Raw genomic sequence first — 20,357 nt, forward strand, 5'->3', positions numbered from 1 at the left:
GTGACCTGACACTGACTTTGACCTGTCGTGACTCTCTTCTTCTGCACAAACATTCACTTGTTGACTGTGTGTCATAGTGTTTATTAAAATTGGTGGATTAGCTTTTGAGAAATTGACATTGAAATATGCCCCTTCGTGCCACGTAAAACCAAGTTTAAAAAAAGATCCAGAAGGCAAATTTGGATCAAATCAACATGAAACATGAAAACAACCTTTTCATATGAATGACTTTAACCATTCCACCACACTGTGTGGTGATGAACTGAAAACAGAGTAAAAATGTCAAATATTTTCTGAGACTGCAAAGGTCAAAGGTCTCACATAAGTAAGATTGATACAAAATGAAATGCTGCAGTGTTTGTCAAACACTAGAGACAATGTTACCATGAAATTAGCCTTCAAACTGCAACAAGCTGCCTTTAGCGTTCACATTAATTAGTCAAAGCAGTCTGCTCTAAATCACATTATTATCTTCCATCTGCAGCTGAAAGAATGCCAATATATAAAACAAAAACTCAACGGGATGAATGACACATTTCTTAGCAACTCAGCAGTGCGTCTGTGTTAACAGTAATATTAATGTTACACTCCTATCAATTGATTCCACGTCGCTCATGGCCATAAGAAGGCATTTGGTCACAATCACTAAACACCGACTCCTGGGTGGAGCACACAAGCTCTTCATGAAGTCACAAGTGTTGCTCAGAAAACTTGGCCTCCTGCTGAACAGCCAATCAGCCAATCGCCTGTGAGCAGGCTTTGAGTGAGGAGTGGTCCACCCCCTCAGCGGATTTTCATTGTCAGGAAATGGCGGAATGATTTGGGCTTTTTTCCATCAGAATTTTTTCAGAAACTGTTAGAGACTGGATGTGTGTTCAGCTCCTGCTGAACACACATCTTCAAATGACCTGCAGGAACAAACGTCCCCACAGTGAGCATCATGAGAACACTGCACACGTAGTACTTTATAAAGAGCTGATGGTTTCCACTGCATACGTCGTTCCACCTGTTTTCTGTCCCCTCTGGGACAGACCAGGATGTGGATCAGTTCTCTGCGGTTCGGACGTGGATGGAGGACAGACTCTTCCTCATGCTCCTGAAGAGCGGCGCGATGAACATGTCGGTCAGACTCTTCCACACCACCTGCACTGATGGTAAAACCATCATTATGCTCTGGATTAGCGGCATCACCAACCTGGAAGAATGCAAGGGCAAAAGTCAGCCAGGAACAGTTGCTGGTTTCTAACAAACAACAGTGTGTTTGTATATATATACACTCAACAAAAATATAAATGCAACACTTTTGGTTTTGCTCCCATTTTGTATGAGATGAACTCAAAGATCTAAAACTTTTTCCACATACACAATATCACAATTTCGCTCAAATATTGTTCACAAACCAGTCTAAATCTGTGATAGTGAGCACTTCTCCTTTGCTGAGATAATCCATCCCAACTCACAGGTGTGCCATATCAAGATGCTGATTAGACACCATGATTAGTGCACAGGTGTGCCTTAGACTGCCCACAATAAAAGGCCACTCTGAAAGGTGCAGTTTTATCACACAGCACAATGCCACAGATGTCGCAAGATTTGAGGGAGCGTGCAATTGGCATGCTGACAGCAGGAATGTCAACCAGAGCTGTTGCTCGTGTATTGAATGTTCATTTCTCTACCATAAGCTGTCTCCAAAGGCGTTTCAGAGAATTTGGCAGTACATCCAACCAGCCTCACAACCACAGACCACGTGTAACCACACCAGCCCAGGACCTCCACATCCAGCATGTTCACCTCCAAGATCGTCTGAGACCAGCCACTCGGACAGCTGCTGAAACAATCGGTTTGCATAACCACAGAATTTCTGCACAAACTGTCAGAAACCATCTCAGGGAAGCTCATCAGCATGCTCGTCGTCCTCATCTGGGTCTCGACCTGACTCCAGTTCGTTGTCGTAACTGACTTGAGTGGGCAAATGCTCACATTCGCTGGCGTTTGGCATGTTGCAGAGGTGTTCTCTTCACGGATGAATCCCAGTTCACACTGTCCAGGGCAGATGGCAGACAGCGTGTGTGGCGTGGTGTGGGTGAGCAGTTTTCTGATGTCAATGCTGTGGCTCGAGTGGCCCATGGTGGCGGTGGGGTTATGGTATGGGCAGGCGTCTGTTATGGATGAAGAACACAGGTGCATTTTATTGATGGCATTTTGAATTCAGAGAGATACCGTGACGAGATCCTGAGGCCCATTGTTGTGCCATACATCCAAGAACATCACGTCATGTTGCAGCAGGATAATGCACGGCCCCATGTTGCAAGGATCTGTACACAATTCTTGGAAGCTGAAAATGTCCCAGTTCTTGCATGGCCGGCATACTCACCGGACATGTCACCCATTGAGCATGTTTGGGATGCTCTGGACCGGCATATACGACAGCGTGTACCAGTTCCTGCCAATATCCAGCAACTTCGCACAGCCATTGAAGAGGAGTGGACCAACATTCCACAGGCCACAATTGACAACCTGATCAACTCTATGTGAAGATGTGTTGCACTGCATGAGGCAAATGGTGGTCACACCAGATACTGACTGGTATCCCCCCCCCAATAAAACAAAACTGCACCTTTCAGAGTGGCCTTTTATTGTGGGCAGTCTAAGGCACACCTGTGCACTAATCGTGGTGTCTAATCAGCATCTTGATATGGCACACCTGTGAGGTGGGATGGATTATCTCAGCAAAGGAGAAGTGCTCACTATCACAGATTTAGACTGGTTTGTGAACAATATTTGAGGGAAATGGTGATATTGTGTATGTGGAAAAAGTTTTAGATCTTTGAGTTCATCTCATACAAAATGAGAGCAAAACCAAAAGTGTTGCATTATATTTTTGTTGAGTGTATATATATTTCTAGTATTTACAGAACGTGTGCAATAATTCTTTAAACAAAATTAGGCAGGTGCATAAATTTGGACACCCTTGTCATTTTATTAATTTGAATACATTTAGCTGTAATTATTGGAACACAAAATTGGCTTGGTAAGCTCATTGGCCCTTGACCTTCTTACACAGGTGAATCCAATCATGAGAAAGGGTATTTAAGGTGGCCATTTACAAATGTTTCTCCCTTTGCATCTCTTTTAATGAATGGCAACATGGGAGCCTCTAAACAACTCTCAAATCACCTGAAAACAAAGATTGTTCAACATCATGGTTTAGGGGAAGGATACAAAAAGCTATCTCAGAGATTTCAGCAGTCAGTTTCCACTGTGAGGAACATAGTGAGGAAATAGAAGACCACAGGCACAGTACTAGCTAAGGCGTGAAGTGGCAGGCCAAGAAAAATCTCAGATAAGCTGAAGCGAAGGATGGTGAGAACAGTCATAGTCAACCACAGACCTGCTCCAAAGACCTACAACATGATCTTGCTGTCTCTGTGCATTGTTCAACTATACAGAGCACTTTGCACAAAGAGATGCTGTATGATGCTGTAATGCAGAGGAAGCCACAAACAGAGTCGCTTGAGGTATGCTAAAGCACATTTGGACAAGCCAGCTTCATTTTGGAATAAGGTGCTGTGGACTGATGAAACTAAAATTGAGTTGTTTGGGCATAACAAGGGGCGGTATGTATGGCTGAAAAAGAACACAGCATTCCAAGAAAAACACTTGCTACCTACAGTAAAATTTGGAGGTGGTTCCATCATGCTGTGTGGCCAGTGCAGATACTGGGAATCTTGTTAAAGTTATTGGTCACATGGATTCCAGTCAATATCAGCATATTCTTGAGAACAATATTCATGAATCAGTGACAAAGTTAAAATTGCACCAGGGCTGGATCTTTCAACAAGACAACGACCCTAAACACTGCTCAAAATCTACTAAGGCATTCATGCAGAGAAACAAGCACAATGGCCATCTCAGTGTGTGTGTGTGCGTGTGTGTGTGTGTGTGTGTGTGAGAGAGAGAGAGAGAGCGAAAGACTGTGCAAGAAGATGCGCGAAGCCTCCGCTCCTCTTTCCATGACAAAAACTCCTGTAACAGTGGAATGTGTCATTCATTTCCAAACTGGACGCTATGTTTTATCTGGGACGTCGTCTGACTAGCACAGGAATTGTGAAAAGACGTGGACATCAGCACTTTTTCGGCACATTGAGACAGACGTGCTGAGGAATTCTGCGCGTCGCGGCGGTGCCGCATGGCACAAAGCAACTCCGTGATGAAGCCTCACGGGACATGTTCTGGCATGTCCAGGCACATCCACAATTTCTCGGATAATCACTCGATGGAAAAACCACCGACAGCTGTCTGAACGCCATCTCAAAGCCGTCCTGTGAGACCAAAACGGAGGTGTTCCTTTGTCTTGCTCCATCAGCAAATCCGTCGTGATGCGCGAAGCCTCCGCTCGGCTTTCCATGACAAAATCTCTTGTTAAAAGTGAAATCTGCCGGAAAATGGTTGATGTCCAGCTCTTGTGATAACCAGAGAAAGTGCACACGACGGTCCGGCTCCACAGAGCCATCCGTTTAGAAATGATCTGGTGGTTTGTGGCTCTCGATGGCGGCACGGAGCACGGCGCACCGAGCGTCCTTAAAGCCGTCCTTAAAGCTGTCCTTAAAGCTGTAGTAACAGTCCTTATTCTCTGTGACGCCAGTAAAATTTTCACCGAAAGCCAGATAAATTTTTTGAATGGTTTCCAGGTGCCAGTCTCTAACAGTTTCTGAAAAAATTCTGATGGAAAAAAAGCCCAAATCATTCCGCCATTTCATGACAATGAAAATCCGCTGAGGGGGCTGGACCACTCCTTACTCAAAGCCTGCTCACAGGCGAATGACGCAACTGACAGGTGTGGAAAAACTCACGCATGCACACGAGGGTTCAAGCTTGTCTGACGCAATCACACGTGATTCAAATCCATATGGTTTTTGAAAAAAATAATAAGGTCAGATACTTTTCTAATAGACCTCGTACACTCAATTGCCAGTTTATTAGGTACACCTAGTGAACTGGAAAGCACCCTGTAACTGATCCCCCTTCCTGAAGGGACAATGTCTCCTCTTAAATATCAATACCACCATCCGCCAAAGGTTCTCTGTTCAAGCTTGACAATATGTCAGCTCTTTTACGTGCACATGTAGCGTGCGCTTTGCTGTTGGCACAGCAATGTTGTTGCACCTTCGCTTCGTACACAAACACAAAGAGAACTTCTGTGACGGTGTTGGGCTTAAAGAATAAAGCTTACACATGTGAGATTGATGCTGAGCTGGAAAACCGAGCTTATAAAACTGAGCAGAGAAGGTTCTGGAACTGCTTTTGTGGTTTGATGCCTCGGAGAAGAGACCAGGCTGGGAAATGAGCGTCTGGTCTGCTTAACGATGTTTTTCTGTGTTAGGGTGAAAGTTTCCTGACATTTACTAGCATCAAACGCATTCCAGTTGATGCTAAATGGATAATTCTGTGCGACTAAAGAAATTTCAACACTGCTGGAAGCCAAAGTGCCACTTTGTGCACTTTGTGCACTTTACAAACTGTATCAATAACATTTGAACACCACTTTGAAAATATTTGAATGGTTCTTTGATTTAAATGTGTAACCTTTGTTGACATCACATTTTATTTAGCCTGTGGGAATAACATAAAGCTACTTTGCTGAAGTGAAGGACATCTTCCACCTGAATAAATGAGTCATATATTATCACTGAATACAGTGGGACTGAGATGTGGTGTCTACATTTTATTTTTGATATTTCTTTTGCACAGCTACAGATTGAGCATTGGCAGGATTCAGATGCAACTCAGTATCTCCAACACCACAAATTGTTAGTTGGGGCCAAGATGCATTTTGGTAACTTTCAGTGTACAAAATATTAAATAATTTGAAGAAACCAGTTTCTTTTTATTGATGGAAATCTGTGAATTTTCCCCTTTTAAGAACCATGTTTCACCATTCAAAAAAAGGACTAGATTTTGCATCTTAATCCTTGATTTGTTACTATTTCATTCACTTTCTACAAAACTAAAACAATGATCTTAATGAAATGTGATACTTATATGAGGTTCAGCTGAAAATGTCTGCCTCCAAAGTGATAATTTCAATAACAAGCATGATATTGAAGTTCAACTGGTAAGAGAATAATTCACTTAATGACTGTAACTACACTGCGTGGTTTTTGCCTGTAGTTTCAGGCATGCAGAAAATCGCCTTCAACATAACGCATGCACAGCACAATCTGTGAAAAATGGGGAGGTATGTGGAGGTGGGTTTGAAACAAGGTGCTGTTACTGAATTCCTCACGGCAGACGGTTGTACGAGGTCTATTAGAAAAGAAACCGACCTTTTAATTTTTTTCAAAAACTATAAGGATTTGAATCACGTGTGATTGCGTCAGACAAGCTTGAACCCTCGTGCGCATGCATGAGTTTTTCCACGCCTGTCGGTTGCATCATTCGCCTGTGAGCAGGCTTTGAGTGAGGAGTGGTCCACCCCCTCGGACGATTTTCATTGTCAGGAAATGGCGGAATGATTTGGGCTTTTTTTCCGCGATGCGCGAAGCCTCCGCTCCTCTTTCCATGACAAAAACTCCTGTAACAGTGGAATGTGCCGTTCATTTCCAAACTGGACGTTGTGTTTTATCCAGGACGTCGTCTGACTAGCACAGGGTCTGTAATCAACATAAAAAATTATCATTTTCCTGACAAACACCCTCAAAAACAACAGGTGCTCTGAAGGACTGATAAGGGAATCGTTAAGCAAAAAGGCTATTGATATCGGTGGATTGAATCATTTCTTAACGATACCCGAAAAGAACCAGTTCTCGATACCCAACCGTAGTCTTTATGGCCATTTTTTTGGGACTGTGATGGCATCGTCCTCACAGAAATTTTGGAACACATCAACACTGTCAACTCTGATTGATATTTGGAGACTTTGCAACAGGTGTGCACGCTTAGAGCAGGTTTGTCCTTACAAAAGACACAATTCTTCAGAATGAAATGCTTGTCCACACACAAGTCAACAGCCACAGGTTGCAGTCCGGATCTCACACCCTCAGACTTCTTCTTTTGTTCCAACCTGAATGAGCACCTAAAGGGACACGTTACACCAATGATGCAGGTGTGCCAGCAGCTGCGCATCTCTGGTGCTGACAGGCACTTTCTTCATCGACGGGATGCAAAAACGTGTCCAGCATTGGTGTACGTGTGTGTTAAAGGAAGGTGACTACGTGTAAATGTAATGACCACTGCCTGGAGGAGAACATTCCAGACTTGCAGCAGATATGTGAGTCGAGTGAGTATTTTGCTTGTTACTGAAATAATCACGTAGCAGGCAAAGGTTTTCAGATGTCCCTTGTAGCAGATAAAAAGTTTTTCTGAAGATCCTCTTGTTAAGTTACAGCATTAATATTATTGCCAATAAATGCAGCCTTGCAGGATTTTTGTGTGCACCGTGTACTTCACAAATATTATAAAGTTTTGTTTTTTTTTTGCCACGTGGCCAACATGTATTTCTGGTATGTGTGTGTTATCAGCTGCTGTTATTGTGTGTGTGTGTGTGTGTGTGTGCAGTGACTGTGCACGCTTCTCTCTCACATTCCTGCAGCATGGACTCGACTCCTTTTTCCTCCTTAACAGTCACCTGTTGAAATCTGGACACCTGTGCCAACTTCCTGCTTCACACACAGTCACAGATTCTCTCAAAGCCTGTAACCAAACCGACTGAACCAGCGTCTGCAGCCCCAACACCAATGTCCACTCAAGTATGCTGGATAGTGCTGTAACCACTCTTGTTCTTTAAATTTTTGTTATCACTACAGAACCCAGGAGAGGTCACTTAAAGTGACAGGTTTGTTTTTTTTCTAGCCGTGATAATTTGTGAGCATGTTTTCCTTTAATTGAGCCCTTGAATTCATAAAAGATGAGCACATTATAGGCATTACAGTTATACACATTACCGTTTATATTGGCAAGTGATGATAACCGTAGGAAGTTATTTAAAGCCTTTTTAGTTTTCACCATTAGGTGATGACGGTTTATCACGGACTTGGACTTCTACTCTTTGTAGCAGGGTCACCTGCGGTTAGTAGATCGAGATTTCAAATATACTATAAGTAGATCGTGCACACAATGTTCTATAATGGTGTTCACTAAATTGTGCTCTCATTGTGCCCTCGTTTCAGACTGTGTCCTCATTTTACTGAACTGTACCTTCATTTTACGATGCTTAAAATGAGTGCACACAACAGTAAAATGAGAATACATATTAAAACGAGCACGCCATTTACTAAAACGAGAGCACAATATAGTAAATTGTGCACACAGTATTTCCATGTCACCCTGTCCTCTGTATCTTCCTCTGTCACACCAACCACCTGCATGTCCTCTCTCAGCACATCCATGAACCTCCTCTTTGGTCTCCCTCTTCTCCTCCTGCCTGGTGGATCCATCCTCAGCATCCTTCTCCCTATATACCCTGGGTCCCTCCTCTGCACATGTCCAAACCATCTCAATCTCGCCTCTCTGACTTTGTCTCCAAACCATCCCACCTGAGCTGTCCCTCTGATATGTTCATTCCTAATCTTGTCCATTCTTGTCACTCCCAAAGAGAATCTCAACATCTTCAGCTCTGCCACCTCCAGCTCTGCCTCCTGTCTTTTTGTTAGTGCCACCGTGTCTAAGCCGTACAACATAGCTGGTCTCACTACTGTTTTGTAAACTTTCCCCTTCACTCTTGCTGATATTCTTCGGTCACAAATCACTCCTGCCATCTTTCTCCACCCACTCCACCCTGCCTGCACTCTCTTCTTCACCTCTCTACCACACTCTCCATTACTTTCAACAGTTGACCCCAAATATTTAAACTCATCTACTTTCACCACTTCTACTCTTTGTAACTGCACTATTCCACTGGGCTCCCTCTCATTCACACACATGTACTCAGTCTTGCTTCTACTGACTTTCATTCCCCTTCTCTCCAAAGCATATCTCCACTTCTCCAGACTAGACTCAACTTGCTCTCTACTCTCACTACAGATCACAATGTCATCTGCAAACATCATAGTCCATGGGGACTCCTGTCTGATCTCATCCGTCAACCTGTCAATCACCACTGCAAACAAGAAGGACTCAGAGCTGATCCTTGGTGTAATCCACCTCCACCTTGAATGAGTCTGTCATTCCGACTGCGCATCTCACTGCTGTCACACTATTCTTATACATGTCCTGCACTACCCTAACATACTTCTCTGCCACTCCAGACTTCCTCATATAATACCACAACTCTTCTCTTGGCACCCTATCATAAGCTTTTTCTAAGTCCACAAACACACAATGTAACTCTTTCTGTCCTTCTCTGTACTTTTCCAACAGTATTCTCAGAGCAAACATTGCATCTGTAGTGCTCTTTCTCGGCATGAAACCATATTGCTGCTCACAGATCTTCACCTCTTTTCTAAGCCTAGCTTCTACTACTCTTTCCCATAACTTCATGCTGTGGCTGATCAGCTTTATGCCTCTGTAGTTACTGCAGCTCTGCACATCATCCTTGTTCTTGAAAATAGGAACCAGCACACTTCGTCTCCACTCCTCAGGCATCCTCTCACTTTCTAAGATTTTATTAAACAATCTGGTTAGAAACTCTACTGCCATCTCTCCTAGACATTTCCATGCCTCCACTGGAATGTCATCTGGACCAACTGTCTTTCCACTCTTCATCCTCTTCATAGAAGCCCTCACTTCTTCCTTGCTAATCTCTTGTACTTCCTGATTTACTCTCACCACATCATCCAGCCTTTTCTCTCGCTCATTTTCTTTATTCATCAGCTCTTCAAAATATTCCCTCCACCTTCTCAGCACACACTCCTCACTTGTCAGCACATTACCATTTGTATCTTTTACCACCCTAACCTGCTGCACATCCTTTCCAGCTCTGTCCCTTTGTCTGGTCAATCGGTACAAGTTCTTTTCTCCTTCCTTACTATTCAACTTCTTGTACAGCTCGCAATATACCTTTTCCTTTGCTTTTGCCACTTCTCTTTTCGCCTTACGCCACATCTCCTTGTACTCCTGTCTACTTTCTTCATCTCTCCGACTATCCCAAAACTTTTTCGCCAACCTCTTTCTCCTTATGCTTTCCTGGACCTCTTCATTCCACCACCAAGTCTCCTTGTCTTCCTTCCACTGTCCAGATGTCATACCCAGTACTGCCCTAGCTGTCTCCCTTACCACATCTGCAGTACTTTTCCAGTTGTCCAAAATTGCTTCCCCTCCAACCAGTGCTTCTCTCACCTGCTTGCTAAATTTCACACAACAATCTTCCTCCTTCAGCTTCCACCATCTGATCCTTTGTTGAACTCTCACTCTCTTCTTCTTCTTTACCTCTAAAGGCATCCTACAAACAACCATCCTATGCTGTCTAGTGACACTCTCTCCTGCTACCACCTTACAGTCTGTGATTTCTTTTAGCTTGCATCTCCTATAAAGAATGTAGTCCACCTGTGTGCACCTTCCTCCACTCTTATATGTTACCCTGTGCTCCTCCCTTTTCTTAAAGTAGGTATTCACCACAGCCATTTCCATCCTTTTTGCAAAATCAACTACCATCTGTCCTTCCCCATTCCTATCCTTGATACAATATCTAGCCATTACTTCCTCATCACCTCTGTTCCCTTCACCAACATGCCCATTGAAGTCTGCTCCTATCACCACTCTTTCATGCTTGGGCACACTCTCCACCACCTCATCTAACACACTCCAGAAATCTTCTTTCTCCTTCATCTCACAACCTACCTGTGGGGCATATGCACTGATGATATTCATCATCACCCCTTCAATTTCCAACTTTACACTCATCACCCTGTCAGACACTCGCTTAACCTCCAACACACTTTTAACATACTCTTCCTTTAAAATGACCCCAGCACCATTTCTCTTCCTGTCCTCACTATGGTACAACAACTTGTACCCACCGCCGATGCTCCTGCTCTTACTTCCCTTCCACTTGGTCTCTTGCACACACAATATGTCTACCTTTCTCCTCTCCATCATATCAGCTAGCTCTCTCCCTTTACCAGTCATACTACCAACATTCAAAGTCCCCACTCTCATTTCCACCCTTCTAGTTTTCTTCTTCTCGCGCTGTTAGTGGCAACGTTTTCCTACTCTTCTTCGTTGTCTTTGCCCAGCAGTAGCCCAATTTCCACCGGCACCCTGTTGGGCAATAGCACAGGTGGCGGACATGGTTAACCCGGGCCGTGACCGATCCGGTATGGGAATTCGATTCTGAGTCTGCATAGTTGGGTTGGCTTGATTTACGCTGGATGCTCTTCCTGACGCAACCCTCCTCATTTATCCGGGCTTGGAACTGGCACTCAGAATGTACTGGCTCCACACCCCATGTGGCTGAGTTATTGTAAAATGAGAGCACAATATACTAAATTGCGCACACAGTATTGGAAAAAGAGAGCACGATATAGTAAATTGTGCACACAGTATTTTAAAAAGAGAGCACAATATAGTAAACTGTGCACACAGTATTGTAAAACGAGAGCACAATATAGTAAATTGCGCACACAGTATTGTAAAAAAAGAGCACAATATAGTAAATTGTGCACACAGTATTGTAAAATGAGAGCACAATATAGTAAATTGTGCACACAGTATTGTAAAAAGAGAGCACAATATAGTAAATTGTGCACACAGTATTGTAAAACGAGAGCACAATATACTAAATTGCGCACACAGTATTGGAAAAAGAGAGCACAATATAGTAAATTGTGCACACAGTATTGTAAAAAGAGAGCACAATATAGTAAATTGTGCACACAGTATTGTAAAACAAGAGCACAATATAGTAAATTGCGTACACAGTATTGGAAAAAAAGAGCACAATATAGTAAATTGTGCACACAGTATTGTAAAATGAGAGCACAATATAGTAAATTGTGCACACAGTATTAGAAAAAGAGAGCACAATATAGTAAACTGTGCACACAGTATTGTAAAAAGAGAGCACAATATAGTAAACTATGCACACACTATTGTAAAAAGAGCACAATATAGTAAATTGTGCACACACTATTGTAAAAAGACAGCACAATATAGTAAATTGTGCACACAGTATTGTAAAAAGAGAGCACAATATAGTAAATTGTGCACACAGTATTGTAAAAAGAGAGCACAATATAGTAAATTGTGCACAGTTTTGTAAAAAGAGAGCACAATATAGTAAATTGTGCACATACTATTGTAAAATAAGTGCACAATGTAGTAAAACGAGTGCACATTATCTCAACATGCAAAATATTTGTATATATATACACTCAACAAAAATATAAATGCAACACTTTTGGTTTTGCTCCCATTTTGTATGAGATGAACTCAAAGATCTAAAACTTTTTCCACATACACAATATCACCATTTCCCTCAAATATTGTTCACAAACCAGTCTAAATCTGTGATAGTGAGCACTTCTCCTTTGCTGAGATAATCCATCCCACCTCACAGGTGTGCCATATCAAGATGCTGATTAGACACCATGATTAGTGCACAGGTGTGCCTTAGACTGCCCACAATAAAAGGCCACTCTGAAAGGTGCAGTTTTGTTTTATTGGGGGGGATACCAGTCAGTATCTGGTGTGACCACCATTTGCCTCATGCAGTGCAACACATCTCCTTCGCATCATCTGCGAAGAGAACACCTCTCCAACGTGCCAAACGGCAGCGAATGTGAGCATTTGCCCACTCAAATCGGTTACGACGACGAACTGGAGTCAGGTCGAGACCCCGATGAGGACGACGAGCATGCAGATGAGCTTCCCTGAGACGGTTTCTGACAGTTTGTTCAGAAATTCTTTGGTTATGCAAACTGATTGTTCCAGCAGCTGTCCGAGTGGCTGGTCTCAGACGATCTTGGAGGTGAACATGCTGGATGTGGAGGTCCTGGGCTGGTGTGGTTACACGTGGTCTGCGGTTGTGAGGCTGGTTGGATGTACTGCCAAATTCTCTGAAACACCTTTGGAGACGGCTTATGGTAGAGAAATGAACATTCAATACACGAGCAACAGCTCTGGTTGACATTCCTGCTGTCAGCATGCCAATTGCACGCTCCCTCAAATCTTGCGACATCTGTGGCATCGTGCTGTGTGATAAAACTGCACCTTTCAGAGTGGCCTTTTATTGTGGGCAGTCTAAGGCACACCTGTGCACTAATCATGGTGTCTAATCAGCATCTTGATATGGCACACCTGTGAGGTGGGATGGATTATCTCAACAAAGGAGAAGTGCTCACTATCACAGAGTTAGACTGGTTTGTGAACAATATTTGAGGGAAATGGTGATATTGTGTATGTGGAAAAAGTTTTAGATCTTTGAGTTCATCTCATACAAAATGGGAGCAAAACCAAAAGTGTTGCGTTTATATTTTTGTTGAGTGTATTTTGCGATGACACTTCCAGCGTTCCGTAGTTTATCATTGCTCCTGGAACTCAGCATTCCTCCTAACGTTCCCTTGTTTTCTTACTTCTGACATTAAAAGAGTATTTTCTTTCCATCAGCTGTTAATAATCAGTCTCTTTGTCATTTCTTTCCCCCTGGAAGTAGGAAGAACCTGTTGAGTTTGGTACAGGCGAGCATGACATCATTTTCAAAATAAAAAGTGTCCTGTGTTACACATCTGGCCATAACTTTAAATGTGTAACTTAGCATTCATTATAACAATTATTAACAACAACATTCATTATTATATGGCTGCGACACTACGCACGCTCTGATTGGCTGATTACCGGTTGACTATTTTCCCATATCGGACCGGTTTCCATGACAACCGGTCCAAAATGCGTATTTTCTTTACAAACCAGATGCTAAAAATGTGATTAGAAAAAACAAGTCAGACATGAACGTACACTATAAACAGCATCTGAAAAACACGCAGATTAAAAGCTAACCAGCTAACGACCGGACCATCTGTTAGCAAGTTCCTGCTCTGCTCCGCTGTTCTGTCGGGACACCGGCCGTCAGCTCGGAGGTGAGCTGAGATGAGCCGCTGCTCAGTGAAGTCATTCTTTTTTTACCTCCGCCAAGGAGGTTATGTTTTCAGTCGCATTTGTTTGTTTGTCTGTCTGTCAGCAGGATGACTTAAAATGTTTTGAATGGATTTTGATGAAATTTTGTGGAGTGGTTGGAAATGACAAGAGGAACAAGTGATTACATTTTAGTGGTGATCCGGATCCGGATCCCAATGCTAACGCGTTAGCATGTCTACGGCATTTTCAATGTTTAAAGTTAGCATTAAGCAGTTGCAGCTGTCATCATGTTTGGGTGCAATTGTTTTCAAATTGTAATATTTCTTAAATTTATTTTTGTTTATATATTAATAATCTAATGATTATGATATACAATTTTAGAGAAAGAGACAAAAAGAAATAATAAACTGCAATAAATGGTGATGCCAAGCAACCTGTGCCAAATCAACATGCAGATCCACCTTGGATTTGCTGTGGCGACCCCGAGTGCAAACAAGGGAGCAGCCGAAGGGACTTATTTACTAAACTGTGATGCCAAGCGCTAAGGATACATACTATCCAGTCACAGCAGATGAAACTTTTTTTTTTTTACCACTGAGCAAACATCATTGTTAGACTTTTTTTAGGTTCAATGATTCCACGGTGTGTAGATGTTATGCCGTCAGTGACCCCATGGCCTTGACGGAGGTTTGCACTCTGAGTGCTTCTAGTTTTTGTTTTGTTTTTTGGAGGTGAACTTCACCTCCACTGCTGAAGCGAACGGTTTCACTTCCACTCCGACTATGAGCTCTGTCTAAGATATTCGGGTGTTTTGCGTGTTTATATATATATATATAGTAACATCAGACCTCGGTGTTCTTTGCACAGACCATGCTGTCGCTTCTCCGTACTTACACCTTGGTCTGATATTTCCCCGTACAGACCTCGCAGTCAGTTAATAATCTTTTAATGTTGTTGTTCATTCAGCTGCTCCCAGTTTTGTTTGGGGTTGCCACAGCGGATACAGCTAGATCCGCATTGGTAATTGGCACAAGTTTCACGCCGGATGCCCTTCCTGATGCAACTCCAGTTTTACCTGGAGAAACACACACAGCCAGAGGTCTCCCATCCGAGTACTAACCAGACCCTGCTCTGCTTAGCGTCTGAGATCTGACGGGATCAGGCTGACACAGAGCAGACCGGCTGATATTTGTATAATATTATTATAAGTTTTGTTATGTTTTGAAGTGGTGCAGTCTTGTGGTACATGACACATGCAATTAGAGTATAGCTGATTTGAATTCCTGTCAGACTGGAAATCCTTGAGCTACTTTCATAAAGTATAAACATGGGCTACAAGTACAAATCTACTACCTATAAGTTCACTTATAGTGCAGTATGAAATAAAACCAGTTGTGTACTTAAGGTTTATTCCTCTAGCATTTAAAGTATAGACAGTAGTATACAAGGTCTATTAGAAAAGAAACAGTTTTATTTAAAAAAAAAAAAACTATATGGATTTGAATCACGTGTGATTACATCAGCCAAGCTTGAACCCTTGTGCGCATGCGTGAGTTTTTTCACGCCTGTCGGTGACGTCATTCGCCTGTGAGCACGCCTTGTGGAAGGAGTGGTCCAGCCCCCTCGTCGGATTTTCATTGTCTGAGAAGTTGCTGAGAGACTGGCGCTGTGCTTGATCAAAATTTTTTCAGAAACTGTGAGGCACATCCGAGTGGACGCCATTCTAGAAATTCAGCTGGTTTTCTGTGAAAATTTTAACAGCTGATGACAGATTTTGGATTGTTTCTATCGCTGTAAGCACTTCCAACGGAGCGGGACGTCGCGCAGCGCTCCGAGGCGACGTTGTCATCCTGTTTCAAGCTGAAAACCTCCAAATTTAAGCCTCTGTTGACCCAGGACGTCGTGAGAGAACAGAGAACTTTCAGAAGAGGTCGGGATCAGCAGTTTATCCGGATATTCCACTGTTAAAGGAGATTTTATTAATGAAAGACGTGCAGACGGGTCAACGCGTCGGCTCACAGCCAGCGCGGCGCGCCCGCCACAGGAAAAACACCTCCGTGTTGATAACCATTTGTAAAAACCAGGCGGCTTTTGGTGGCTTTCAGTTGAGTGAGTATCTGAGAAATTGTTTAACAGCAGGGCATGTTCCAACTTGTCCTTAAGGCTTCCAATGGAGGTGTTTTTCCTGTGGCGGGCGCGCCACGCCGGCTGTGAGCCGACGCGCCAATCCGTCCGCACGTCTTTCATTAAAAAAAATCTCCTTTAACAGTGGAATGTCCGGATAAACTGCGGATTCCGACCTCTTCTGAAAGTTCTCTGTTCTCTCACAACGTCCTGGGTCAACAGAGGCTTAAATTTTGAGGTTTTCAGCTTGAAACAGGATGATGGCGTCGCCTCAGAGCGCTGCGCGACGTCCCGCTCCGTGGGAAGTCCTTACAGCGATAGAAACAATCCAAAATCTCTCATCAGCCTTTAAAATTTTCACAGAAAACCAGCTGAACTTCTTGAATGGCGTCCACTCGGATGTGCCTCAGTTTTTGAAAAAATTTTGATCAAGCACAGCGCCAGTCTCTCAGCAACTTCTCAGACAAAGGAATTCTGACGAGGGGGCTGGACCACTCCTTCCACAAGGTGTGGTCACCACAGCAAATCCAAGGTAGGTTTGCATTGTGAATTGGCACAAGTTTTACGCAGGATGCCCTTCCTGACGCAACACCACATTACATCTAGAAATGTGCCAGGGGTGGGATTTGAACCGGGAACCTTCCACACTGAAACCAAGTGAGCTAAACAGTATCCACCACGCCTGCAAGCTGGAGACTGACTGAAGTTTTTTTTTATTAAAATGCACCCTAAATTAACTTTTTTTTTTTTTTTTTTTTTTTTTTGTAAGGTACTATATAAAAGCAGGCAGTGGAACACAGTCACTGTGACCTCTGCTGGACTCTGACTACACTCTTGGAGCACCTGTTCAAGAGGTGATTAGTGAAATGCCAGGCTGATCGTACCAGATGTGGACGCAGCTGAGGATCCCGAAGAGGAGTCCGAGGACGAAGGCCACGGGCACGGCCAGGAGCGTGCTCAGCAGCCGGTAGAAGATGAACTTCACCAGCTCGAAGGCTGCGTGGCTTCCGATCCACACAGAGTCGAAGCTGTGCGTCGACACGGGCTCCGCGATCACGTCCTCAAAGCCAACCTGAAACAAAACACACTCACCTCGTCATTTCCACGTTTTCACAGCTCGAGAATCAGCTGTGACAGTTGTTTTTCCCCCCCTCACCTTCAGATGCGCGTTGATGTCGTTCGGATCTCGGTCCGGCGGCGCTGCGTAAACTTTTCCTTTCTTCGACAGAATCGGTTCTATCGATTTGTTGAACTCGTCCTCGTCCATAATGACACTGGTTTCAGATTTCTCCTTCTCCAGACCCATGGTGTCTGCACAGAGCACCGGAGAGCGGCTGTGGCTGCGCGCTGTGGCTGTGCGCGGTGCGCTCTGCGCCGGGCTCAGCGGCACTCCGCCCCGTATGGAAAACAGCGCAGCCACCACACCGTCAGTCCTTTTCTGCGACTGACATCGCCGTGCACAGCTGCTCTCCAGTCACGATCACTGCAAACAGCCCAGATCCCAGAACGGGACCAAAGCAGCCAACTTACAACCAGGAGAACTGTGAAAACACTTTCATTCAAGTCTCATCTGTAGGACTGCAGATAATGATTTATCATCCATCCACCTGTAGATTCATTCTTGGCATTAATCATTAGTCATTTGAACTGCCAGAAGATAGAAAAGAAATAAATAAACCTCGCAAGTTTGAGGGAAACCAAACAGCATCCAAATACAGTACTGTGAAAACTGGACAATCCTGCAGTAATGGAATTATAATGAAGACAAAGTATTGTTTAAATGATGTGATATTTTTTCTACAGTTTACCAGAAGATAAACAAGAGACCTGAGCCCAGATCTGATTGATTTTCTTGTCTGAAAATCTTTCAGTGTAAAAGACACTGTGGCTGTGATTGGAGAAGCTGCGTATGGTCCACACAGCTTCTCCAGGTGTCTGGATGTCTTGGTGTCTTCTCATTCAAGACTCCTTCTTGTACAGTCACTTTTAGAGATCTGCCTAGTCAAGTTTATCCAAGTCAGTCTCACTCAGTGTTTGTATTTATCAATGACTGTCAAATGAAGCCCATGCAAGGCATGAACATTGATTTAAAAATTATCATGTATATATTCTGGAGAAAAAAATGTCCGTAAAAGTGATAACTTGTAAGAAAATAGTTGTTTTATTCAGTTTGTCCCATTACTTATGGGCTTTGATAATGGGGGCACTATGTATAAAAATGAACCCTAATTCTTAAATGGCTAATGAGATATTTTTGTTAATTTCCTTGAATGAAAGTTGAAAGTCTGTACTCCAAGCACATCTTCATTGTTTAAATTCCACTCCATTGTGATCATTTATGGAAACAAAATTTCAATCATTCTGTCACTGTCAAAATACTTATGAACTTGACTGTATGATGGAGAGAGTTGAGTAATATGCAGTAAGGTTATTGGTTCATAGAGGAAACAATCCTTCTCCGTCCTTTTGGCTGCTCCCATTTTGGGGTTACCACAGTAGATCATCCATCTCTATCTCACCCTGTCCTCTGTATTTTCTTTTTCATCTCCCTTAACACCATCTCTTTGGCCTCCTTCCTCTCTTGTTTGGTGGCTCCATCTTCAGCATCCTTCTCATTTCCAACCAATCTTCATTTCTCCTCTCAGGCTTTATCTCCAAACTGTCCTGCTTTTGCTGTCCCTCTGATATGCTCATTCCTAACCCTGTCCACCTTCTGATATGCTCATTCCTAACCCTGTCCACCTGAGTTATGCTACAGGAAAATCACAGCATCTTCAGATCTGTCACCTGTCTTTTAGTTTGCACCACTGTTTCTCAGTACCAGCTTGTAAACTTTCCCTTTCACTCTTTCAGGTACCCTTATAACACATATCACCTTTCTCCACCCACTCCACCCTGTCTGCACTCTCCTCTTTTATACCTTTCTACTCCAGTCTCTTGTGTGGTCCCAGTTCCCAAAACACAGCACACCAAGGAACCGGCCTACTACAGACCAGTTGCCCTGACCTCCCACCTCATGAAGACCATGGAACGGCTCGTCCTGTCTCACCTCTGCACCGTGGTGAGCGACACCCTGGACCCACTGCAGTTCGCCTACAGGCCCAACATCGGGGTAGATGACACTATCATCTACCTACTGCAGCGAGTGCTCACCCACCTGGAGACCCGCGGGAGCGCTGTGAGAGTCATGTTCTTTCATTTCTCCAGCGCTTTCAACACCATCAGACCGGCGCTGCTGCGGGAGAAGCTGGAGGACGCAGGTGTGGATGGACACCTCGCCGCCTGGACCATCGACTACCTCACTGACCGCCCGCAGTACGTGCGGCTGCGCGGCTGTCAGTCTGAGGTGGTAAGGTGCAGCACCGGGGCCCCCCAGGGCACTGTCCTCTCACCTTTCCTCTTCACCCTCTACACCTCGGACTTCACCTACAACACAGACAGCTGCCACCTCCAGAAGGTCTCTGATGACTCTGCCACATGCAATATGTCCACAAATCACGTGCAATATTAATATGTCCACAAATCACGTGCAGTATTAATATATCCATAAATCATCTGCAATAACAACTCGTTTACAAATCCCTGCACTAATGTCACCTTACCACACCTAAACTCTATTTCACGTTGTAAAGAAGATGCTCCTATCTCCTATTCAATCCCAATCATACGCACGTATGTGTGTGTGTGTGTATACATATACATACATATTCTATTTCTACCTCATTTCTTATGTCTTGTACTGTTACAAGTATTATTATTATTGCTTATCCTTGCACACGCTGTTTGATGAACATTGTGTTTTTTAAGCGCTGACGTAACGTGAATTTCTCTCCTCTGTGAGATCAGTAAAGTTTATCTTTACATTGAACAGGTGACTCCCTCTGTTTCACATGCATATTTTGCTCCTGCTGACTTTCATTCCCATTCTCTCCAGAGCATATCTGCAAAGCTCCAGGCTCATCTCGTTCTGCTCTCAACTCTCTCAACAGATTTCAGTGACATTTGCAATGAAAAATCCTGTCTCAGCTAATCCGTCCACCTCTCCAATAATTCTCCAAAAAAAAAAAAAGGTCTCAGAGTTGATGCTTGATGCAGTCTCACCTCTTCATAGATAAAGACAACAATGCAAATCAGAATTTGTGTACATCTTTTTAGTTAAAACCCTATTGAATATTTCGAAAGTAGTGATCACTGAAAATGAAAGTGGTTCCAATATATTTTTT

At 43.4% G+C, this 20,357-nt stretch overlaps 1 protein-coding gene across 1 annotated transcript; it reads right to left on the reverse strand.

Annotated features, from left to right (window-relative positions):
• Window positions 1-204: 204 nt before the first annotated feature.
• On the reverse strand, window positions 205-17,559 carry cav2 (caveolin 2). The gene is made up of 3 exons (XM_034175739.1): window positions 17,291-17,559; window positions 17,019-17,206; window positions 205-1,195 (listed from the first exon to the last, which is right to left on the reverse strand). The coding sequence occupies exons 1-3, from the start codon at window positions 17,438-17,440 to the stop codon at window positions 1,045-1,047; spliced, it is 489 nt and encodes a 162-aa protein (XP_034031630.1). The 5' UTR covers window positions 17,441-17,559; the 3' UTR covers window positions 205-1,044.
• Window positions 17,560-20,357: the final 2,798 nt, after the last annotated feature.

The sequence above is a fragment of the Thalassophryne amazonica genome, chromosome 8 (assembly GCF_902500255.1).
Source record: "Thalassophryne amazonica chromosome 8, fThaAma1.1, whole genome shotgun sequence".
NCBI classification, from domain to species: domain Eukaryota; kingdom Metazoa; phylum Chordata; class Actinopteri; order Batrachoidiformes; family Batrachoididae; genus Thalassophryne; species Thalassophryne amazonica.

Bases quoted from the DNA above. Each gene is read 5' to 3' on its own strand.
- cav2 (XM_034175739.1), bottom strand. From the start codon at position 17,440: ATGGGTCTGGAGAAGGAGAAATCTGAAACCAGTGTCATTATGGACGAG. The intron at 17,207-17,290 runs GTGAGGGGGGGA...GTTTTGTTTCAG, and splicing joins ACATCAACGCGCATCTGAAG to GTTGGCTTTGAGGACGTGAT. The intron at 1,196-17,018 runs GTACGATCAGCC...GCATTCTTCCAG, and splicing joins CTCAGCTGCGTCCACATCTG to GTTGGTGATGCCGCTAATCC.